Below are 24,967 nucleotides of genomic sequence, written 5' to 3' on the forward strand. Positions count from 1 at the left end.
CTTCTCAGAAGAGAATACGGATCGTGAAAAGAGTGGAGGAGTTGGCGGAGTTTGAGAGACAATAACTGCTATCAGTAACTCACATCATTAAATTGTGGATTATGTTTTACCCAAATGAAATTATTGTAACATATTACTAATTAATCCAAAACTGGAACTGTCATGATTTAAATAATGTAAATATAGCATATGATTACTTGCTGACACTGCCAAGGTTAACTCTTGTTTATACACCTGCATCGATAACATGTATTGCTGTTCCTATAAGAATGTAAACATTGTCTGGCTCTATTTCTGTTTGGACATTTGTTGTAACATGCAAGACTGTCGTGATAAGGTTGTATTGTAGCTGTAATGTATCTGCTGTAAATAGTTACAATGGGGTTGGTGAACATGGTTCCGGGATGCGGCTAGCGGGGGCTACTTCCGCCGGGTGGGCTGGCCTTGGTGAGCGCTCAGCAGTATCAAGATCTAAGCATCATCGGATGCTGGCAACAGTGGTGGCTGAACTACCAGAATGGAGTGAACATTGCTCTGGATGCAATGGGCAGAATGCAAGGCGATCTACTCTTCTGGAAGCCACAACTTGTGTGAAAGCTGATCTAAGGTCAGCGAAGACACTACTGGTGAACGAGAATGCGCTCGCCTTGGCTGCTCGCCTGGTTGGGTGGGCCTGTTGGTGGCGTCCGGGAACCAATTTACCAATTCCAAATGATTGGTACTAGCTGCGACTTACCCACAGACATTACTCAAGATGAACTGAGCCAGGAGTGTGCAGACTTAAGTCTGGGATTGATAACGATATGAATCAATGACTATCATAATCAATGTATATGACTGATGCGTATAGTAAGAATCGATGGGGACGGGTTACTAATAAACCATGGCTTCTACCTTTCAGCCCTTCTTTCGGATGTCAATGTTGCAAATTATTTATGTGATCGATGTAACCTGTAATAATGTGTCCAAAAGGAAAAAGTGAATAGAATAAAACAAAACAAACAAAAAGTGTAATTATTTTATACTACAGTGACTCCTTTTTGTGTAATCGCGTACGTAAGCAGGTTTTTATAAACCCCTTTACCCCCTCCAGCATGGCCATTCAAAAGTTCTGTACAAAATGCCATGCTCCCATTGTGAGGTAAAAATAAATGTGCTATGGTAGCATAAGTAGACCTATCTGCATTGAGGAATTTTTGCGCCATGTCATGGAAGGTGGATTTCATAAATACATGTTGTCTATAATCTGAAAGTCTTATTTAACGTTATTTATACTGTAAGTGGATTGGTGAAAATTCCATCCGATCAAATATTCTTGCATGCTTGCTTGGCAATCTGATAAGTGTTATACAATGTCTGTTGTTCTTTGTGTGTGTGTGCATTTGTGTGTGGTTAGGTATTTAAATTAGTGCACGCAAAAGCAATGTAGTGGACAGAACTAATTGGTCCCCTGCCTAATAGCAAAACTAATTCCACGGAAATGTGTGGGATTGCTAAATGTCACTCTGAATTTTAAACATTTCCATTTGTGAAATCAGTGAGTCAAAAATGCACAGGATGGTATGCCTTATCTTTGCACTCAAGATTGAAGTGTAATGTCATGCAGTCTGGAAGCTCAGATGGCTCCTTTTTTTAATTTGGGAGGTTGACTTGACACACAAGCTATAAATTTGAGGATAGTTTCCTTATGCAGCTGTTCTAACACAAATGGTATAATTATTTTTCTTTTACCAGGTATTTAAGAATCTTAAGCTTTTCATGGAAAATAAGGACCCTGGAGATGAGCTCTTTGACCGCCTCACTGTAAGTGTCTTGATAGCTTCCTTTCTCCTCCTCCTTTCTGTCAATATTTTTCTTTTATGTTTTCTAATAATGTGTGCTATCCCCAGAACAACATTGATAATTACTCCACTAGTTGATGGGTTCATATGAGTAATTGTTAAAACAACTCAAGAGTTCATTGAATTGAAAACAAATATGTACCAATACTGAGCTGTATTGTGAGCAGGAGACTGGCAGGGTCTTGCAATAATTGTGATGGGTAAATTGTTAGGGATGGAAAGAGAGATCACGAACACCAACATATTAAAACAAAACAAAGCCCTCAACTAAGTGAATATGGCAAGTGGATGAATTTCTTACAAAAATCAATCTTTGTCAATTTGCTGCAGGCAACAGTTGTCATCACAAAACTTCTCAGGGTCATTATTTGTCATGTGAAAACATAACCCAGGTTAACAGATTGTCCTCACTGAGGGACTGGGTATCGCTTCTTATAGTGCAGTCATGCTGTCAGCCCACAGACAGGTGACCCTGTGTCAAGTGCTATGACTGTTGAGGAGCAATTAGTTTCTATAGTGTGTCAGAGCTGAAGGTTAGAGCACATACAACAGTTAAATTGACATTTTCAAGCAAAATAGCTAAATAAAGCTGAGAGAAAATCGTTTAGATAAGGCACAAGAGGGGTCTGCCAGTCCGCCACCTCCAGCATGTAGAAAAGGAAAAAGACTTGAGACAGGATTAAATGGGAGGGCAATTGACGGTAAATGTACGCTGCTTCTTGCTGTGTAGCCTTTGGCATGTTCGAAAATGTCAGGTTGTGTTGGAGGTGGCATGGTAATGGCTGCCTTGGGCAGATCTGATTGACACGCAAGAAGGCCAGGCCACACAAAGAGCGTAAAGAGAATGGTGAGGGGATTGTTGGAATAAGAAATGCTATATGATGGCTGGACTCAAGTCGAAAAGAGGGCCGGGATGTCAAATCGTGACTAGATTGGGGTTAATAAAGTTAGATTACTCTCAATTTAAATTACAACTCAAGCACTAGAACTTCCATTTTCTCAAAAGCGGCTGTGTAGATTTTGAACAATAATGATAATCATACCATAGACCACATTTGTTCCAATGCATTTTTGTTTGTTTCATGATGATAAATAACATTGCTGGGAATGTGAGTGCACATGCTTCTAAATGCCAGGTTGCAAAAGGAATTTATGCCGTCTTTGACTTTCTGACACCCACACACACTTGCTCAGCACCAGCCCAAGTGTGTCGTTTAGCTCAAAATAATGCACGTTGATTCAAGATGTTTGCTTATACCCCCCTAAAAAAATAGCTAATAGTAGGTATGAAATCAGCGCAATATCTAGTAACGACTCCGAAAATAACATGTACAAACACACCTTTGTGCATGCAAGTTTAGACTAAGGGCAATCATGACTCTCATATACAATATATATATATCATTAGCGTGGCCATGTAGAGTTGGGTCCATCATTAGCAAAGTAGACGCTGCAGTAGCTGTGTGCGTATTTCCTTCATCAAGTGAATGTGCGTGTGTGTTTACATGTGCAATTGCACGCATGCTCTATTTAATAGGCTCACATTCACGCCAAATGTGGCCTCAGAAAGCTGGGTCCTTGGCCCCGCTTTGATTAAACCAAGCTTCATCATTATTGCAATCTTAATCTGAATAATTTAATCTTTTGCCCGACCTGTAATGACCCACAAGTGAATGTTAGCACAGGGGAATTGCAGCCTTTCATTCCTGCTTTGGTGTTGAGGCTCCAGCCAATGACTGACTGCTGCCTCGAACACCTCAAACTTGTTATGATACCTACGCGGTGCCAGCGGGTGGAAGGTGTTGTGAACTTTTTAAAATGAAAAATGACTGCATAATACACGTGGGTTCTAAATACCACAGTGCCACCCAGTGGTAGGAAAGAGGTATTCCATTTAATACAATGACTGCATCTTGTTCTGGTACAGTGGGACATTTAATCTTCCTATCTCTTGATTCTGTCCCCCCACCTCCGATAGACCGGCATGCTGAATAAGCATCTGGGTTCCCTGATGCCAGGTCTGTCAGCAAAGGTTTTCAGGACATACAATGCCTCCATCACTCTGCAGCAGCAACTCAAAGAACTTACAAATGGTAATTAAAAATGTTCTCATCACACTATATACTGTACAGGTTTATCCGTTGTTGTTTACTACTAAATGAGTACCAGCAGCCTGCTAATGTCTACTACTCTGAACATTTGTTACATATTGATTCATAAATACATTATATACAAATGGAAATTTGATACGTAACCTTTAGTAGTTGTAATTTAGAATGTGGTTGTGGACACATGTTTACTTAACAGTTTATGGGACAGTTTCAATCGCTGTATTCAAAAGAATGCTGATGTTACTCAGCCTTTCCACTTTTGACAACCTTTCATCTCTTTGTCCGGTGAGGCTTTACCTTCACAATTTACTATTCTGATATTTGTGGCTTCAACTCTTGTGTGTCCTGTGTGAGAGTGTACCCTATATCAGGTTGTGGATAGTACATTTACTGGAGTTATTTTTTGTTTAAAAAAAAAATGTCAAGCGTAATGCCAATACAATTATTTTTCTTTTTTAATCATGCTCAAGTATTTTTATTAGCAAGGAATGGTATTCTTACGCTGTCATATTGTGCTACATTGTACTTCATTGTACTTTCAATTGCATCGCTGAAATGTTGACAAGCGCAATGGAGTATTTGGGGAAAAAAGTCATGTACTGCACAACCAAGAACCAGTAGCGAACTCGCCAAGAACCAAATGTAAATGGTAAAATTGGCTTAGCTTAAAATGTTGCAAAATGATAGACAAGTAAAACAAAAAAAAACTGTTACTTTACAGGAACCTCAAACACGTAGTCAAGGTCAATGGCAAAATCTCATTTCTTTGTTTGAAAACAAATTCAATTTGTGTCTTATTTAACACCTTCATGTCGGTCTATGATTTTATTAATTTTATTTAAAAAACAAATTAACTTTAGGTGGTGTGTAAAATAATGACATCCAGAGCAATTCCATGTACAACTTGCATTGCTCATCTGAGGGTTGCTCGTGAAATTACGAATTTAAATGTTTTGATTGTGTCCATCTGATTAATTGGTCGGACTACTAATTTTTTTTACTTTACAAAAACATCTCGCAGGCCGGATTGAACTCCTTTGCGGGCCTATGGGCCATAAGTTTGACACCCCTGGTTGAGAACCCTTGACAACCCCCCCCCCCCCACACACACACACACACACTGACTATGCTTTCTACTTTTGACTTTTTATCTGAGTCATAGCTTTTTCAAGTAACAGTACTCCGGAGTAAAATTTTGGCTACTCTACCATGTCTAAATACAAACATATTGTTCTGTCACCTTCCAAAGAGTCCATGCTCAATGATGCAGAGAAACTGCTGGGCTACAACAGAGCAAACAGAGCGGTTGCAATTCTGTGTAACCATCAGCGGGCGCCGCCAAAGACCTTTGAGCAGTCTATGGCGAACCTTCAGGTCAAGGTATGCTTTATGAGTGCTTTTATGTGTGTGTGTGTGTGGGGGGGGGGATACTGTTTCTACTTTACGATCCCTCATGTATCTTTTGTATATTTTTATTTTCAGACAGTCATCAACTGATTTTTTTTTTTTTTCAATTTAGGACTCATGTATAACTATTGCACATTTAAAAATGCAGTAATGTACATGAGTTGTGTCAAAAGTTCCACAACTGGTGTCACTAAAAATATACACTACAGGCTAAAAGTTTGGACACAACCTTCTCATGCAATGCATTTTCTTTATTTTCATGACTATTTACATTGTAAATTCTCACTGAAGGCATCAAAACTAAAAATGAACACATGTGGAGTTATGTACTTATCACAAAAAAAAGGTGAAATAACTGAAAACATGTTTTGTATTCTAGTTTCTTCAAAATAGCCACCCTTTACTTTGATGACTGCTTTGCACACTCTTGGCATTCTCACCTCTGGGAACTCATTCAATAATGTTGGAAAAGCATTTCAGGTGCCAACTCATGAATGCAAAAAGTGTGCAAAAAAAAAAAAATTCAAAGCAAAGAGTGACTATTTTGAAGAAACTAGAATATAACATGTTACCAATTATTTCACCTTTTTTTAAGTACACAACTGCATGTGTTCTTTCATAGTTTTGATGCCTTCATTGAGAATAGTCATGAAAATAAAGAAAATGCATTGCATGAGAAAGTGTGTTCAAACTTTTGGCCTATACTGTATTTCAAATCCAAACTACAAACTTGTTTTCCCTTCCAATGTGGGGCAGACAATCAACCAGCATGTTTCCACAGAGGTCCTTGTGGCAATTTAAGAGACAAGACTTGTTGCTGCTTCACCCTAACAACCCTCCTGCTTGAAATGCCCTGAGCATCTGACAGTTCCTGGGTTAGAACATCACAGACGCAACCTTACTCAGTTGGCCTGGATGTGTGATTTCTCAAGGAAGTCATCAAGGGATCCATTTTCAAGATGTGGATGACATCAATAATATGGCAGTGATGATGGCCCTCCAAGGTATCTCTGAAGAACCCTTCCAGGAGTGCATAAAGGAGGCTGGGAAATTGTGTTCGATTCCAGGGGGATTGCGTCTAAGGGCGAACATTACAGTTTGGATTTGAAATGGGCCTTTTGTTACCCCAGTTCGGGAACTTTCTAACCCCTTGTATATCGTAACAAGTGTCTTTATCTGATTTAATCAGATTGATGCAAAAAAAGAGCAGCTGACTCTTGCCAAGACGGAACTGAAGCAAGCTAAGAAGGGCGCAAAGGGTAAAGGCAGCCCAGACAAAAAACTGCAGCTGTAAGTATTGCACTTAAAATAAACTTCTGAAAAGTAGCTCACAATATTCTTACATGTTCGTAATTACTTAATTTCCGGTGGTTAAACTGAATAAAGAAGACTTATTGTTGTTTTGCTGCTATTTTGGCCTTTGCTTTTTGAGCCTAAATGTAAATTAAGACATTCACTGGTGGAAAGACAAATTACTCACTGGCTTTGGTGATCAATCGGATGCATTTTTTTATGTAATGTGTATGTTTAATGTAATGTATTTTTAATGTGGACCCCCCGCTATCTGTGGCTGAACAGGACAGAGCCTGGCCACTATTGGCTAAACTCAGTGAATAGCAGGGGTCACCCCAAAATAAATTTATAAGTATTTAAACAATTTATCATATGGTCCTGAAAAACTTGGGAAGAGGTTCGTAGTATTTAAAATGTTTACAAATGTCATGTAAACGAATAAAATAATGGCACAGTTTAAGAAAGAAAACAAACAGCAGAAATACATCCACCATCTATTATTTTAGTACTTCATATCACAGCCTTGATTTTTATTGCAATAATCAGTTGATTTGGCCTGCTGCCCATAGTTCTTTAGCTCATTATCAGAACTATCATGATTACTATTTTAAGAAGACTTTATTGATCCCAGAGCGGGGAACATCGCTCAGCTCCTGAAAAAGATTTTTCCGAATTGTCTGTGATCTGATGCTGATCAGGCTGGTGGAGAAGAAGGAAGCAGCTGTGAAGCGCTGTAAGGAGGGTCTTTTGAAGCTGCAAGTCCAGGCCACGGATCGAGAGGAAAACAAGCAGATTGCATTGGGTACCTCCAAGCTGAACTATCTGGATCCACGCATCAGTGTGGCTTGGTGAGTGAATGACGCAACCACTCAACCTGATGGTAAGACCCAAAATAAATGTTTTATGTGAAATTTTTTGTTGTTCATTAGTTGTTTTTAACCGTATACTGACAATAATTGTAATTAATGCAACCAATCTAACTTCTGAAGTAGTTGATAGCAGTTGTTAATGAGGCAGAACACAAGTTTGTCCTCAAACACTAGCTGTAAATAAACTGGATACTTTGTGATTAAATTGTATTCTCTGCAGTTTATTACACTCTGTTAACTGGCGTGTAATATAGTTCTGTTTTGCTTCTGTGAAATGAGTTTGCAAGGATGTCGGTTATCAAATGCGCTTCAAATTTGAGGCACAGGCAAGTTGCATTTTTAAAAGTGATACAAAAATGCTTTGTTTGGTTAGATTATATTACCGTACTTATTTTGCAGAATATATATATTTTTTTCTTCTTTTTTCCCCAGGTGCAAAAGAATGGGGGTACCTATTGAAAGAATCTACAATAAGACCCAAAGGGAGAAGTTTGCCTGGGCTATTGACATGACAGAAATAGACTTTGAGTTCTAACTTTTTACCCGGACAATTAGAATTGCTGTAATGCAGTTAAGGGACTTCTGTCCTTACATTTAATAGACGAATGCTGCATTTCTAACATGTTCTCATAGTTTTTTTTCTTCATGCAGTGTTGTGACACCATCAATGAGTGCTGTTATTTTTTGTTGCCGGGTTTTGTTTTTTGGGCACTTTATTCATTAGATTACTGTTGTATTTGTTTATACCGTTTTGTTTGTATTCATTTGAATAAAAGTTGCTACTTTGCATTGAAGTGCCAAGTGTCTTTCAGTTAAACACCCAGTTTATTTGCATTAACTCTACTGTACAGAGTGAGCATGTACCATGCAATTACTTTGCATTATAAAATGGTTGTTTACAAAAAGCACCTCCTGGTTATATGTAAATGCAACTAGCACCAAATATATACTATGTAATTCAACAGCATTTTATTAAATATACGTAATTGAAGAAAATCTGTTAAGAGGGAATGCATCGCACGGCTCATGAACAGCACCTGTCAAATAATGCAGGCATCAGATGTTAATTGCCTGTCTTTGGAAGGCGGTTCGTTAGCATTAGCCTGCAAAGTAACATCGTCATGACAGGCCTGGGCAACAGTGCCTCCATCAGCCAGCATTTCAATTCACAAGAATCCACTACAATACAGAACAACATCCCTGTCAGTGCACAAAGCTTAAGTTCTAAAGGGCAAAACACACCATTTGTCTTTAAATCAATACAGAACCATTTGTCACAACAGTCATATATATATATATATATAAAAAAAAAACATTACAAGTCAATGTCATTTGCAGGATTGGAATACCGCTGCTCCAGTACGTAGGATCAGACGCAGTCTCTGGACCTGGAGGGAACAAAGAAGTGTTCACTAATAATGTATAAATGTGACATTACATCATTGGTCATTTGATTGACTTGTAAATATGTATCAGAGGAGATTAAAATGAATATTGGCGCCTATTGACTACGGTGTGCCAAAAAATAAATTCACATAAGAATCCAGATTCTAGCGAGTACCGGTAAACTTTATTTATATAGCGCTTTTACATCACCAAATGCTTTACAAAAGAAAACAAAACGAACAAAAGTCAATTAATAGTGATAGGCCTGTTTAAAAAAAGAAAGTCTTTTGCTTTAAAAGACTTAAACATTCTCATTTACTACAATTCAGAATCGATAAAAAAAATGTCCCAAAATGGATGTTATTTATTTTATACTATATAAGCTATAAAATTTATTGCAAAGTACAGGGTAGCAGTTGTGGTCAACACGATGTTTTTGTGGAAAAAGGCACTACTCTTACAATTCAAAACTTAATGCATGTTAAAAAAAATAAGGCCTCTTTAATGTCTCCATTTGTCGTTCTGGCTTGCAAAGCATACTGGAGTAGATCAAATATGATTCTTTGCACATTCGTAAATTGAACCAAAAATCATTGTCAATCAAATCATTTTGAATGGAAAATCGATTCTGAATCGAATTACAGACACAAGAATTGGGTTCGAATCGTGACACGTTCAGATTCCCACCCCTACTATTGACCATCACATACAGTACCGGTAATTTGATCATGATAACTGCTTTATATATGAAGAATCAAAATATATATTTCTTATTTTATATTGGATGGGGAAACTTTGTAATTTTGAAGAGGAATTTTTGGTCGATTAATCCCTGGTACCTGAAGCAAGGGTTTTATTAATAACACAACAAAATGATGAACAATTAGTTTTATTTTTTAAATCACATTGTGTATGACAGCAAACTATTTTCTTGTCTAGAAATATTTTCGGTGAGGCAATTTTGAACCAATATTAATTTAAATTGAAACATATTTCTTAATGGGATTGAATGGTCTGATTGTATGGATAAAAAAAAAAACTACAGTAATGTAATTTTGATAGCATTTATTGTGCAGAGTGAAGACCTCAAAATACAAAATCAAAACCGAGGACTCTGTTGGCAAAAATAAACAATATTACTGATAATGTAAATATTCTGAGTGGACACAAACCCACCCAATACCTAAGAACCTGGGAGGATTAGATGCCATCTGAGCAGAACAGCCAAAATGTCTAACCTTCATGAAGAGCCTTGACCTTCTTTCGGCTTTTCAGGCGTTGCTCCATTTTCTTCTACGCCCGCCTGGGTCATCAGGTCAGCAATGTTCTTCTCCAAGTCATCAATCCGTGTGCTCATCTCATCAAGTAGAGAAGCAGTTAAGGTAAACTATATCAATGACTCTTATAGGTGTGGTTAAATGATTAGCGTCATCACTCTCTGCAATCGGGTCTCCAAATAGGAAACGTGTGGGTGTGAACAATCATCAGTATGATTATTTGCGTCATAATGTTAATGTTGTGCGATAAACACTAGCTTCACATTCAATTCATGAATCACAACAAATGAGGATTTGAAATGGTTGGATATTCCTTCCGATGATCTGGTCCGACATGGTCTGGAACTTGTCTTGCATCTGTTGCAGCAAGGTTTGGACCTGGAGAACAATTGACATTAATTTACGTGATCTAACGAACTTTAAGCAATGCCATGGCTAAATTACATCCACAAATGTATATTATATTGTGCTATATCTTGTCTAAGCAAGAAAGTGTGTTACTTATTACTTAACGCCACACTGAAGGAGAAACTCTCAAATGAAATGCAGAGGTATGTTTCATTGAAAATAAAAATTCATATCAATAAAATGTATAACCAGATTGAATATTCTGTATTCATCACAAAGTGGCGATTTGCAATATACTGGTTGATATGTCATTGTATTCTGAAAACTGAGCAATATGTACTGTTTCTCAGCACCACAGTACAGTACTTGAAAACAGTACAACATTTTGAAACTGTTTGCGTATAAACAAACATTGGTCAGGTAAGAGCGCGAAAGAACGCGAATGTTTTGGGGAGGAGGCGCTTTACGCCTCTAAATCGTTTCCATGACAATCAGCACGCTAACCCGAACTAACTCATCCTCTTTGTTGTTAAGGTTCTGAAAGAAACAAATGAACGGGGGAATGGCTACGAGGTTTAGTGAAAATAAAATAACTTCTGAAATCAACCACGCCAATTTATAGCGCCTTGTCAGATAAATTGCGTACCGATTTACAACGCACGTGATTTATTTATTTATTTTTAATCAACTTGAATGACAATTACAAATTGAATGTAAAACACGGGCTAGTCAACTGTGATCCCCAACTTCGTTAGCTTCGTTAGCCACTTCTAGCTAAACTGGTGTGGCTAAAACTAGCTTGCTATCAAGTCATCACTCACCACATTTGTAAAGTCCTGCACGGACTTGGGATCTGTGTCAGCCATTATCTCCCGTGGATAAATATCTAAAACGCTAAAGGCCCGTTTGTAGTTCACACAAAATGATGATGTCCTGTTTGGAATTGCTAGCAATCCTTTTGCAGTGCACAACCCGCTGCGCAGTCAGCTGTTCCGCCTGAGTGAGGAGGAGTTCGCGCGAGAGTTGAGAGCGACACCCAAAGGAATGTGGGACTTTGTGTTTTCTAGGAGGGACATAACACAGTAGCCTGTAGTTTTGTTTTTGCCTTTAAAATCTCAGGAAGCACGGAGGAAATGCTGATAAGCTCCGATGACTTACCACCAGCATCCGTTTTGTGTGTGCTACCGGAATGTTTGTTGCACAAACTGTAATCCAAATTGAGACGACAGTAACAGTACATATTAGGGCATTGGGGAAAGGAGCGTGTATGTGTGGGCGCATGCGGGTGCGTCCCTGCTGCCTTCTCCGTGACAGTTGAGATTGAAAAGTTGGAGGTGTCAAGATTCAGAAGCCCTCACATTGGTTCTGACGCCCCAACTTTCCCAGTGTCCCGGCTCGTGTTTGGTTTAGTTGCAGGAAACTGGACGAAGCCAACAGGTAAAGCTGCAAGTTGTGTTCTCGAAGCCAGTTAAAAATGCTGTATTCATATTAACACCAACATGAATAATTTTCTTATTTTTTAAGAAACAGTTTTCCGGTAAAATAGCCACCTATTTTGATATTGTCATGGTGATTTGTGTGCATTGTTATTAATGCTTTATTTGTACCTCCTAAATTGATACTGTGTACTGCTAAGTTATGCTTATGCAACAGAGCTAGCACTGTCCTTAGGAGCTCAGTAATTCCAGGTATCTATGCTGTACTGTAATGGGTTTCCCATAACACTATGAAATCGGTGACTGGACTAGGTTGTAGGATTACTGTATCTCTGAGTAATGAATAATAACTCCAGTAAAACCTAGATTTCCATTCATCTTTTGCAATATCATCAGTGTTTAAGTAAAGCTACAGTACGCATGTATGCATTTGTAGTCATTATTTGATTAATGTAAGGGTTGCCCCAGGAGAACTTGTTTATGATTTTTTAAATTGTTCTCTTAAGTTTGACCAGTTATTTTAAAGCCATATAATTGACTTGTCAGGTGACACCGGTTCCTTATTTTGTATGGGACAAAGAAGGCATGATTTCAGTGCAGGGCTCAGACTTTATAGTCATATTCACCATGTGAATACAATGTATAATTAGTAGTCACGGAAGAATCACTTTTGGCTCATGTTTACATTCTTTAGGCTCTGTCAGTATCGTAAATAAAGTAGCCTGCGGTAGCATAAACATACATGTTCTTTTTGGGAATTAGTGAAGGTGTGCCGCTGCTATCGGCCACAGCTCATGTCCAGTCACTCATTCTGCACACTGACCTTCAAGCTTAAATCTACACTGCAGCGATCCTACTCTTTCATCATTGAACCTTTGCGCTTCTATCTTGAAATATGTAACAGTCAAACATAGGACAATTGTGTACTTATTCAGTTGCATTTATGCATTCAGCGGATCCCTCAGATGTAGCGATGGAGAAAAAGCTTTGTGCGAGTGTGGCATTTGGCGATGGCTTTGTAATAATCATCACCACTTTAACCCTGCATCTAATCATATTATTTCATGCTCACACAATTTCATTTCTTCTATTCTTCTCAGGTTCCTTGGACACTGCTGATCGAATCCCCTCCGAGAACGATGAATCCTCAGGTTGTTCTGCAGGAGGAGGAAAGTGAGGGCACATGGATGCTGTTGTCCTGGCTGGCATCCTGCCTCATGGTGATTGGGGGTGCCCTGCCTTACGTGCCCCAGTACCAGGAGATCCAAAGAAGCAGCAACACTGAGGGCTTCTCGACCATAGTGTGTCTGGTTTTGCTCATAGCCAACATCCTGCGAATCTTCTTCTGGTAAAGATCAACAATCGTTTATTATATAGTATAATTGTTTGAGGGAGGGATTTTTCAAATTTTAGTGAAACTATTTTACAAATAAGGGCATACTTTTAAAATGTGTTCTGAGGGGAACAATTGCCAAGTTGGGTTGCGAAAAATAGGGAGAATTTTTTCACCGGCGTCTCGACCCAAAGTTACTTTGACTAAGGCAAAGAAGTTCACATAAAACTCAAAGGTAGAAAAATACAGTAAATAAAATTAAAAGACACAAACGTCAGTCATGTAATAGGTAATAACATGATAAGGAAAAAAAAAAAATTAAGAATAAAGAGCAAAGAGTGTCCAAGGCCAATGAGAAGAGATGCATTCTAAGAATTCATTTTGTACGTTGTTCAAGTGGATCTGATTGATGTGCTGAGTAGGAGTGAACGGTTTTGAAAAACAATCTGATTGCAATGTAATACGCAATTATTATTTTGTTCAAGTTCCTTTTCCCTTGTATTGTCTGACAAACACAACCAATAAATGAATCTCTATTACAATAAGCAATATCAGATTTGTTATACGAGTACCTAAAATGTTTTTGTCTTATTAAAAAATGAAGCCAAAATAACCAAGAATTAATATTAAAGACAGTTTTTTTTATAAAAAGTACTTAAATTACAGTTGTTAACGTACTAAACACTTTGAGTTGCAGACTTTTAAGCGTTTTTTGCGACAGCTTCACAGAATTATACCAAAACAAGTAGCGTGTGTAAGTCAGTTAGTCATAAGTAATATCAGAATACAACAATAACGCAAACAAATCTGTTGCTTAAACACTCAACTTAAATCAATCAAAGGGGAAGTCAACCTTAAACATTTCTTGACCATATGTTATATGTGACCTCACTACTCTAAACTTGACATTCTGATTAATATTACATTTGTAGAATATGAGTTAAGAAAGCAAAATCCATCCGTTTGTCCATCTCAGGGGGCGGCCATTTTGCCACTTGCTGTCGACTGAAGATGACATCACAGTTGCTCAGGGCTCAGGCAACGACCAATCACAGCACAGAGCACAGCTCATCTGTTTTCTGAAGACTAGTTGTGATTGGTTGTTACCTGAGACCTGATCAACTGTGATGTCATTTTCACTCAACAGGAAGTGGCAAAATGGCCACCTTCTGATATTGATTAAAACTGCTGGATTTTGTTGCTTAATTCATAATTTTCCAATAACGCAATATTAACCAGAATACCGTATTTAGACTAGTGGGGCTGCATAGAACATAATAGTGTCAAGAATATTTTGGGGGGGTTGACTTCCCCTTTAAACATGTGGACTGCACTTGTTATGAACTGAGCTTATATAGACACTAGAACTAGATAAATAAATGAAATACTTCAAAATTCATAAAATTGAAAATTGCATTATACTACATTGTGGTGTCTGTATGAAATTGATTAATTGTTCAGCCCTAGGACCGGTAGTTCCACAATTTGGGAGCTGTAACAGCAAAGGCTTGCCCCTTTCTAAAATGAATCCTGAAGTGTACTGAGGCTAAAATTGTGTGCCAGTGAGGGAAGATGTGCAGTGGTGCTTTCTACCATATGCAGGCAACAAACTACTTCTTCAAAATAATGCCTTGAAAAAGAAATTGACTTGACTTTGGCCGGCTACCTCAAGTGTTAAAAGCTGTATTTAACAACCTACATTGATGTGGCTGTCCATTTTCAGATCAGCAATTCAGCATCCAACTTAACACTTAGATACGAGATGTGCACGAGTTTGGTCAGAGTGGCCAAGGATGTCACCAAAAATCATCACAACTGTCTTGTTTTAATTGTAATTTATTAGCCCGTCAGGCCAGACACTCGAGCAAAGGAATGAGAGAATATCCCTTACTCTATTAGCGGCTCATAGATTTGGCTGTCATCTGCATAAAATAAAAGTTTAAGTGATGTAATTAAAGGAAACGAAAACTGGATATAGGACTAAGCCTTATAGGACCACACGTGAGGAGGAAATGGTCGCCAAGGTTGACACAGAAAGTCTCGTTTGCCAGGTACTACTCCAGTGCTTGGCCCCTGGTGCCCACCCACTGATCCCAGCAGAAGATCAGGATTTCATGGTCCACAATATCGAATGGAGCAGTTGAATCTAAAAGCACAAGGATAACACAGTCAACATAGTCTGTCACCCCCCCCCAAAAAAGATGGTGTTAAAAACTGGTGGTTAGCTTCTAACTCTGCTCGAAATGCATGTTTTTTAAAATTATTTAATTATATATATAGTTTGTTGTACTTCTCCAAGTTATCATTACAAATCAGTACACGTCAGCGACTGATGATTTGGTTGCATCCACCTGTGCAGGATAGGGAAGCAGTTTGAGCTCACATTGCTGCTCCAGAGTGTGGTGATGATCCTCACCATGTTTGCTATGCTCCACCTCTGCTGCGCTGTCCAAAACACCAATCCTGTGAGCACCAAGCAGCACCGACTTTCAGGTAACCAGTATGACATTTGAATGTTTCAGGTGCAGTGTTGAGAAATGGTGTCGCTTGCAACACAACTCCTACTTGTTGCCAAAAGACGGAGCCGTTGGAAAAGCTTGGACTGTCAAAGCTGTTTTAAAAACAGACTTTCTTTAAATTATTGGCGCCAAAATGATTTAATAGAATGTTGAGCTTTCTGATTTCAAAATATTTGATGAGGGAAACTTTTCTTTCCTAAGTATTTTCTTTTAGTTCTGAAGTATTTGTTATGTTGTTCCACACTATTATGTGCTGATATGCTAACAATATATTGTATAATAGGTCTATGCAAAGAAAATCTTAAGTTAAACTTAATAAAAAAGCATTCTGAGTGAAAATCATCATCATCGTCATTATTATTATTATTATTGTGTTTTCTTTTTGACTGTTTGCTAAATTACTCCATGCCCGCCTGCCTTGTAAAAGTGTCCCCTGAGGTCCAGTTTCACTAAATGTGGCTGCAAAGAGGGAGTGGTGGGCTCTGAACGAGAATAGATCAGAGAAGCCTTTCAATGAAATTGAGCTGTCCTCTCCACTGGCAAACTTGTCCAACAAATCAGAATTAGCGTCATGTGAAGTAACTTCCTCTATAAGATGTGTGTCAACATGTTTCACCAAATATGGAACTCTTTCATCTTCACCTGCCCTTACTTCCGTTTCTAATCTTCTTTTGTAACATTGTTCACTGCACTTTAGACAGTCCCCTTGATTTGTCCATCACACTAACATCCTCTTCCTTCTCATTTTTATAGCAAACTGACCCTTTCCACTTTAAACACATACTATACAGCGTACTACAGTATGTTTGCCTAAGGGAATCTGTAAAACACATTTAATATAAAAATCATTGTGTGTCAATTACTACCTTATGGACATATTATGGATATACTAATTTCCCCTCAACATCCATGACTTGTTTTTTTTATGGCAAATACCAGATATCAAATATTTGATGGAATGAGTTAGGCCTAGCATTTTGCAAAACAGTTCCTTTCAGCTTACGGCCCACTCTACGTGTGGTGCCCTGACCTCCTCCCCTTGTTGAGGTGTGCGAAAATGAAAACAAAATTGGATCTTGAAAATAAATAAATAAATAATTGCAGTACAGTATAAGTATAAGTACATGCTATTGGTTTTTGTTGGTTACCTTATTATCCAACAGGGGGCAGTATTTGCCAAAATATAAATGAAACTGTTAAATGATTCCATTGAGTCTTGCAACTATCTAATTGGCCAAATACATTTCCATGATGGCCGCACACAGCTGCTCGTGCGCATGGCTTCAGCCTTTCCATATGTAAGTGTAAACTACACCACATTAACTTTTGTGCTTAACCTCTCAAATAATTTTACAATTCACCTTGAAGTGCCTCATCAACCCACTCTTGTTGTTCCATAAACATGTTTACTCAACAGTGAGCAGCTTCTCTCACAGATTAATATAATTTCATATTTACCTCATTTACTGTATTTAAAATTATAGGTAGTTCACCTAACACATTATCCCCCTAATGGGCTCATATTTGCCCAATTGAATTTAATATTAGCTATACAATTTTTTTCCACTGTCACTTCTTTCTAATTGTGAATTTCTTTCAGCTAGTTTTAAACTTAATAATCAAATTCCAATATTAGATTTGCAGGTGTCACAGCTTCACAAGTAGTGCAGTATTTAGGTAATATCCGGTATGCCAATTTATTTTATGACTTCAGCTTGATATGATAAACTAAAAAGTATGTGCACTCTTCCAATCACACTTATCCGCAACACAATGCAATGCAGTAGGCCAAATTGAGTGTAATGAATTTAAGCAAGCACGCACACACACACACATGACACTGCCTATCTAATTGCTTTTTACACAAGTGTTCTGTTGACTTTCAGCGTGGTTAATTAACCCCCTGATAACAGTTTGATTAGCCAGGCTAATTAAATCAGTAGGTGAGAGGTAGTTCGTTAGCAGTCATGCTTTTAAGAATAATTGCACAGAATTATTTAGAAATGGAAATTAAATGCCTGTGAGGGAGAACTCCTGGACACAATTGTCTCCTTTTTTTTTCACACTACAGTGCATTGATGTAACCTACAGTAATTATGGATCAGCAATTGTAGAAATTGTATGATTTTGCTGAGGATACATTTTTGTGCATGTCCAATCAGTTTTCAAGTCATTAAATTAATTTGAATGACACTAAGGCCTTTAAAATGGCACTAAAAAGCTTTAAATAAATGGCCAGAGGCTTTACTATTTTAAATACAATTATTGTAAAAACATTGTTGTTCATACTTTATTTTAAGGCCTCGATACACCAATCCGACATCGGACGTCGGCATGCGCTGTCTGATTAATGTGTAAATCAGCGTCATACCGTGCTAGCTAAGGAGAGAAAAGTTACAAACACCGACTGAATATTATTCCTTCTATCTTTCACAATTTAGCTGTTCATCAGAGAACTCTAACCCTACAATGTTGTTGTTCCCGTGAGGTTGGGTAAAAGGCTTGCTACAAATATAAAATAAAATATATATATAAAATATATATAAATAAAAAATAAACCAAGCTGCAAGCGGGTTAGGAGCCGGGCGGTTGCCGGGGATACGCAGACGGTCCGCGTGAAAAAACATAGCGGACGGGCAAACGCAGTCGTAAACAACAATGTTTTCTACTTCCCGACTCTTTGGTTCCATTTATTTTGTTAAATGTTTGTAGACCATTTATCCCAAACTGCTGAAGTCGTTATGGAAAAAAAAATAAAATAAAATTGTATTCTACTTCTAATGGGGTGAAGTGTTGTTCATATGTCGTAGGCACTCTTCACTGCCTCCTATAGCCTGGGAGACTATCGACCACAGCGGAGAAAAGCCGCGCTGAGTATGATGAAGGCAGCAAAGAGTGTGCTCGCCGGCGTACACGCATCAAGCAACGATCAAGTGTAGGGGACGGATCGTGGTCTTCATAAAACTGAGGGGGACCACTACCACTTACGTCACAGCATAGCAACAAGCTTTGTTAGCTTTGGCTGGCTAATACTGCACATAAACACGTTGTGCTTTCACTCATAAGTAATGACAGTCGTCTCCGTGGCAGCGTATAAGAAGCACTTCTTCAGTTACAAGTATTAAAGTTCTCACAAAGAGATTACGAGGCGTGATTTTCGAGCAAAAGACGTAGAAGCCTTGCTATGCTAACCACTTTGCTAACCGGCTAACGTTATCATGAAACTGACATTAATTTAAGTGCATGGGTGATCAATTACACTTTTTATAAAGTTCTTACTGGTACCGCGTATAAGCGGAACGTGTCAAACTTTTAATAGCAAAACAGCTGTTCTTTTAATGAGTAAAAAAAAGTAATCCTACACATGTAGCTAAACAGGAAGTGATTGAAGATTAAACAACATGCTTGATTCAAAAAATGGATGGATAGGCTGTACTAAAGTGAATACCTTTCACTAAATATTTGTTTTCACACTGCAGTCCTGAGTTTTGATATTGACTTGAAATCTGCACAATAAATATTTTCAAAACAACATTACAGTAGATTTTAATACTTTTTTATTTTTTAAACCATTTCTGTATGAAACATTTTTTGTACCCCCCTATTTAGATTCATGAATACATTTGCAAAAATAAATAAATAAATATAAATATATATATATATATATATATATATATATATATATATGTCAGTGGTTACTGAAGCGGTTAAATATATTCGTCCTCTTTTGCGTGTTCCAAAAATATGAAGACAGATTTCTTGTAAGAAAAAACACCATTGCAAAGATGATTTATTAGAACAGAGATCTCCGGACATCGGGACGACCCTGAACATCACGTAGGAGGTGGAATTTTCAGAGTGCCCATTGTGCCCCCTCCCTTACGGAAGAGGGCTTCTTATAGTATCGAGCTTGGAAAGTGAAACGCCTTTTAAAACACGTTATACAACAGATTTGCAGCTGTGCCGATCTCCAGACAAAATATACTCTCCGGGTACTTTTTCTCAAAACAATATCTCACAAACAAGTTGAACTAGATTTAGAGGGGCCGTGAGCGATGATGCCAACAGAGTCAGTGTGTGTGTTCAAGGCAGATTCTGTTCTTATATTCTGTTGGAAGCAGAATATAAGAGTTTAGCCAGGGCCATGTTGCAACAAGCTCTTTTTGCCAGTCTTTTCAACAGCTTTGTGAATAATGATGAAACTTAGCTAGATTATAATGCTAATTTCTGCAAAATAGAAACAGATACAAATATACTTTTTTTTTCCCGATGAAAGAAGAGACTCTAATCTTTCTTTTGCTAGGTTCAATGTTTTTATAGCAATAGAACAGAATATTCTGCGGAACTTGCAAAATCAGTCAAAATCCAGTAACAGTAACAGGAAGGGAGTTGCTTCAGTGAGAATGTTTGAAAGTGAATAAGTTAATAATTGATGTCTCTTGCGGTGTGTACTTCCATCATTTTTCCAACGCGACTTGCCGACGGCTAGGCTGACGCCCCATGGGGGAAAGTGTCGATCACATTTGGCCGACATCAGATTGGTCTATCGAGGCCTTTATATACAACATTGTGGAAATGAGTCACTATAACACAATTAAGCACATGACATGCGTGAACTCTCCGACAGTTGACATGTTGCTGAAACATCCATCAGCTTATCCCCATCGACAATTATCTGTTTGCACCGGGGCAATCAATCCAGCAATCACAAGATGCACACATCATCGTTCCAATCAAAGAATGAATGAGTCCAACAGCCCACTTATATTGCAGATTATTTGTGCATCGACTGAATGAAATCTTTTCACGCAGCTGAATTCATGTGTTATTGTGCTTTCATTGAAATGTGTCTGCAATTAATCTATGACTCAATGTTTGTGAACTCTTTAATTTTGGCTTGCTGGTGATGTCTGTAATAATGTATCGCTCTTTTTATCAGTTGTGTCACTGTCACTGTGTGCAAATTTACGCACGTTGTCATGCGCAAGCCCAAATTGATAAATCCCGCACTTTGCGTGGCAAGGTTCATACACACGCTTTACGTCCACTTCTTTCCGTACACACGCTTGATAAATGAGGCCCCTGCTGCCCATGAATTGCTTCATGTTCCAAATACCAATTGCTCTGAATTTGAAAAGAAAAATGTACTGTTTCTTTCACCAATGTTCAGCATGAAACACTAATGCCATATATAATATAATTATTATTATAATAATGCCAATATAATTACTCAACACAATTCTATGACTCAGCGTTTCACACTCCTTTTAACCGTTCAGTGTATCTTTTTTTTAACTTCAATAACGTACTATAAAATTATTGTATCAATGAACTTAAAAGATACAACCACATTTGTATTTTGTAACCATATTTGTTAAGGATGGGCGAGTGTGCACTACTGAGAATAAGTAAGTACTCTTGTTGTGAGTAATATCACCTATATCTGGGGTTCATATATGTTTTTAGCTCGTGTAACTTTGCTGTTTTTAATTGCCTCGTTTACGATTTCCTTGCTCTTAATTGCCTCGTTAACGTTGCAAAAAAATTAGAAAGGTGTCGTTATGGCCCTGCAGACACTAATTATAGCTCTTATACACACTACATTACATTTGTAATGTGGCTTTTTCGTTTCCCTTTGGGGATGTATACTAATTCTAAGCAGCCTTCTAAATTAAAAGCATGGATTTCAAAACAAGATATCATTAAACATCACACACTAAACAGCTCGAGGAATTGTTCATGGTAGATATTACTAAATTACTTGAAGCCCTATTGTAAGGAATTGAATTATTTGCACTTCACTCTGTTCCTTAAAAATAAGTTGTACAACCACATATTTTGATTGGGACTTATTTTTTTCTGGCCACTGGATTATTTGTTTCATTTTATTTGTGGATTTTGTTTTAAATTTATTTTATTGTTTGCTCTATGCAAAATGACTTCTATGAGCAAATTGAAGAAATATAATTGCCATTAATTTCATTCAATTTTAAGAAAATGTGCTACTGTATAGTTGGGATATGTAATTTTTTAAAATATCTGTTATTGTTAAAAAAATTAAATTAAATTAAAAAGGGGGAGATGTTCCGGGCATGTCCCACCGGCGAGAGGCCCTGGGAACACCTTGGGATCCCGCTGGAGGAGCTGGTTGAAGTGGTTGGGGAGAGGGAAGTCTGGGCTTCCCTGCTAAAGCTGCTGCCCCCGTAACTCGACCTTGGATAAGCGGTAGAAGAAGGATGGATGTTTTGTTTGTTTTTTAAATTTTATGTATCATAATTACTAGGGGTGTTAGAAAAAATTGATTCGGCAATATATCGCGATATTACAGCGCGCAATTCTCGAATCGATTCGATATGCGGCTGAATAGATTTTTAAACGTTTTACTTAGGGTTAGGATTCACACATTAAGCATGGAAGAATGTTATATTAATAGAACATTAAGCCTTAATATTTTATTTCAGTGCTGTTCAAACATGAAACAGACTGCAACCTGTTTGTTAAATGCAGTGGCTCAGTTATAAGCCTAAATTTTCAGATAAAGAAATACATTTTCATACAAATCTTGCAGTGTACATGTGCAAGTTTACTGATTAGTATTTTCTAAATTTGAGTACAAAAATAAATAAATCGCAATAATGAATTAATAGAATCGCATCGGAATTAATCGGTATTGAATCGAATCATGACTTTTGAATAGTGATACGAATCGAATCGCCAGGTACTAGGCTATTCACACCCCTAAGTACTAATGGTACCGGCACTTGGTATCTGTATCGGTGAGTACTGAAGATTTGAGCATCGGTATCGAACATCCTTAATATTTGTTTTTAATTTAATTTTAATTTATGTTAATTAACAAAAAGTATGAAAAACTTGAAAAGTATTTTATTGTACATTTAGAAGAACCTATAACATGCGATTATATCCGAATAACTTAATTAATTAATTAATTAATTAATTAAATTAATTTAATCATACAATTAATTATGATTAGAGGCAGTGATAGTCAAGAAGCCTTGATTCCTCCCACACAATACACACGAGAGTACACGGGAAAGCAGTTGGAGGCTGGAGGGGAGCAGAATGCAGCATGCAGCATTGTGTCGGTTCATACATGGCAGAGACGACCAGGAACAACAGTCTCACCCATTGATGAATGATTCACCGTACCAATACCAATAGTACTTTTGGTAAAATTAATTCCCCCTACCCAAAACAAAGATAGAGAATGAAAAAAAAACACTAATATTATTCTGTATATCACAATATAGCATTTTTCATTAAAATTGAATAAATTTAATGGCAATTTTCTATTCTTACAATATCAAATATTTAGTTCCTGATATTGTAAAACAGCCACAAGAGGGTGGTCGATACTAGTATCGGCCACCGTTGAGAATACGGAAACCTTAAAACAAATACCGTTACCTGGAATCAGTACTACCTGCCCATCCCTTGTCAAAACTGTACAATCAAGTCACCAATGTAATCATGTTTGGTAATTAACTCTTTGACTGCCAGACGTTTTCAGAAACGGGATGTCGCCAGTGCCAGCCGATTTAAGCATTTTGACTGATCTTTCAAGGTCCACAGAAAATGTTGTGTTTGGACTATGGAAACACACATACTACCAAATGGAAGATTGAACTCTCATCTTTCATCAGAAAAAAAAGTTTGTTTCTAACTTGTTCCGTTCTTCAGTAATCAACAATAGAAAATGGTTAGTTTCACCGAAATGCTCTGTTTTGAAACAAAAAGCGGAGAAAAAGAGCTTTTTGTGAAACGATGTTATTTCATGCACTCTAGTGAATTGTACACTTCTTTTTGTCCATGAATGATGCCACAAACACCTAAATAGTGCTTTACTTCTGTAAAACGCTATCACCAACAATGAAAAAGTGTTTTTTGGTTGCAAAATACGTTTATTTCCATTCAACAGTGTAACAATTTGACAAAACAATTTCTCAAACTATTTACAAATGTGTGCAACTGTGGTACTATTTACAATTATGTGGATGTTTCAAATACAGTTTTTCTTTTTGTAACGCTCCCATGCGTGCAAGGAGACACAGCAGGATTTGCACAACAGATTAGTTTCACTTGCGATGGCTCCTTTCGCGTGCAGACGTTACACTTTATTGACGGCCTTTTTTTCCGGGGAATAGCAAGTAGCAGACTGTACACACTCCTCCGATGAATATGCATTGGACTCAGGGCACTCTTCGTCGTCCGATTGAACGTTCGCCTGAGCGTGCTCGGTTGTGCTCCGCGTTTTCCGGTGTTAGCATCGCTAGCCGGTGAACCTTTATGACGTCGTCATAGCCGCCGCGTCAACGCTTGCAACTTCAGCGTCAACCTCGGAGTCACCATCATCATCATCGATGATGATCATCGCCGTCATCAATGTGCTCTTTAGCGTTGGTCGATGCTTTTCATCTTTGAAAAAAACTGCTCGACCGTGAGCTGCTTGCAACCAGTCGCCATGTTTTCTTCCCTTCCCCAGCCATTGTCCCTTCTAGCTCTGCCTCACGTCTTCTACTGACGCCTACCCAATCTTGTCAAAAGAGAGTCATTGCTGCCCTCTAGGGGCCAAAAATAGTCATTAGGCTAACTAGATCTGCTTGAAACTTTCACAGCAGCTGGCCAAGGCTTTCCTCCACCCGTTTCAAAAAAAATTATAAAAAAAATTGGATGACGTCTTTTAACGTCATTGGCGGCCCTCCGTAGGTTTTTACTTGACGTCTTTTAACGTCCATGGCAGTCAAAGAGTTGAAAAAAAAAGTTTTTAACATTTTGCTTTCTTGCTATTCCCCGCTCTGTTCAGACAGCAAAGACCATCTAAAATTATGCAGACTAAAGACGCGTTTACTTGGCTGTTCCGCTATGTGAACTTTCTATTGCATAGGTCACCATTTTAAAAAGTGCATGTGCCTGTCTGCAGAGCTTGTCAAAAATTTGCTATGTTGTGCTCAAACATACATCTTCAGCAATTGCAGTAAAATACTTGGTTGTCCTTTAACCTATTCCAATGCCGTCTACACTATATTTACTATCATAGGGGCTCATCTTGGCTGACATTGCATATTGTGTCTGCGCTCAGGACATATAGCATTATCAGAAAAGTGCCAATAAAGTGCACTTGTGGAT

General features: G+C 37.9%; 3 protein-coding genes across 10 annotated transcripts in view; 2 read left to right on the top strand and 1 right to left on the bottom strand.

The window, feature by feature from the left end:
* Nucleotides 1–8,819, top strand: part of LOC144053249 (DNA topoisomerase I, mitochondrial) — a 63,401-nt gene extending 54,582 nt beyond the window's left edge. For all 8 annotated transcript variants that reach the window (XM_077567511.1, XM_077567513.1, XM_077567510.1 and 5 more), the window contains 6 exons: nucleotides 1,735–1,803; nucleotides 3,820–3,934; nucleotides 5,202–5,332; nucleotides 6,549–6,649; nucleotides 7,351–7,500; nucleotides 7,954–8,819. In XM_077567511.1, coding sequence (XP_077423637.1) covers nucleotides 1,735–1,803; nucleotides 3,820–3,934; nucleotides 5,202–5,332; nucleotides 6,549–6,649; nucleotides 7,351–7,500; nucleotides 7,954–8,056 — 669 coding nt within the window. In that variant the 3' untranslated portion in view covers nucleotides 8,057–8,819. The remainder of the gene's footprint in view (nucleotides 1–1,734; nucleotides 1,804–3,819; nucleotides 3,935–5,201; nucleotides 5,333–6,548; nucleotides 6,650–7,350; nucleotides 7,501–7,953) is intronic.
* hsbp1b (heat shock factor binding protein 1b) lies at nucleotides 8,469–11,556 on the bottom strand. Its single transcript, XM_077567519.1, has 4 exons — nucleotides 11,354–11,556; nucleotides 10,496–10,562; nucleotides 10,146–10,272; nucleotides 8,469–8,909 (listed from the first exon to the last, which is right to left on the bottom strand). Exons 1-3 carry the CDS (start codon nucleotides 11,396–11,398, stop codon nucleotides 10,148–10,150), a joined length of 237 nt encoding a protein of 78 aa, XP_077423645.1. The 5' UTR covers nucleotides 11,399–11,556; the 3' UTR covers nucleotides 8,469–8,909; nucleotides 10,146–10,147.
* Nucleotides 11,557–11,586: 30 nt separating this feature from the next.
* The window catches only part of LOC144053252 (solute carrier family 66 member 2), a 53,909-nt gene continuing 40,528 nt past the window's right edge, over nucleotides 11,587–24,967 (top strand). The window contains exons 1-3 of the mRNA XM_077567518.1: nucleotides 11,587–11,969; nucleotides 13,069–13,316; nucleotides 15,661–15,794. Coding sequence (XP_077423644.1) covers nucleotides 13,108–13,316; nucleotides 15,661–15,794 — 343 coding nt within the window. The 5' untranslated portion in view covers nucleotides 11,587–11,969; nucleotides 13,069–13,107. The remainder of the gene's footprint in view (nucleotides 11,970–13,068; nucleotides 13,317–15,660; nucleotides 15,795–24,967) is intronic.

This window comes from Vanacampus margaritifer, chromosome 6 (genome assembly GCF_051991255.1).
Source record: "Vanacampus margaritifer isolate UIUO_Vmar chromosome 6, RoL_Vmar_1.0, whole genome shotgun sequence".
In the NCBI taxonomy this organism is placed as follows: Eukaryota; Metazoa; Chordata; class Actinopteri; order Syngnathiformes; family Syngnathidae; genus Vanacampus; species Vanacampus margaritifer.

Bases quoted from the DNA above. Each gene is read 5' to 3' on its own strand.
- hsbp1b (XM_077567519.1), bottom strand. From the start codon at position 11,398: ATGGCTGACACAGATCCCAAGTCCGTGCAGGACTTTACAAATGTG. The intron at 10,563-11,353 runs GTGAGTGATGAC...ATTGTTCTCCAG, and splicing joins TGCAGGACTTTACAAATGTG to GTCCAAACCTTGCTGCAACA. The intron at 10,273-10,495 runs ATATCCAACCAT...CTGCTTCTCTAC, and splicing joins GGACCAGATCATCGGAAGGA to TTGATGAGATGAGCACACGG.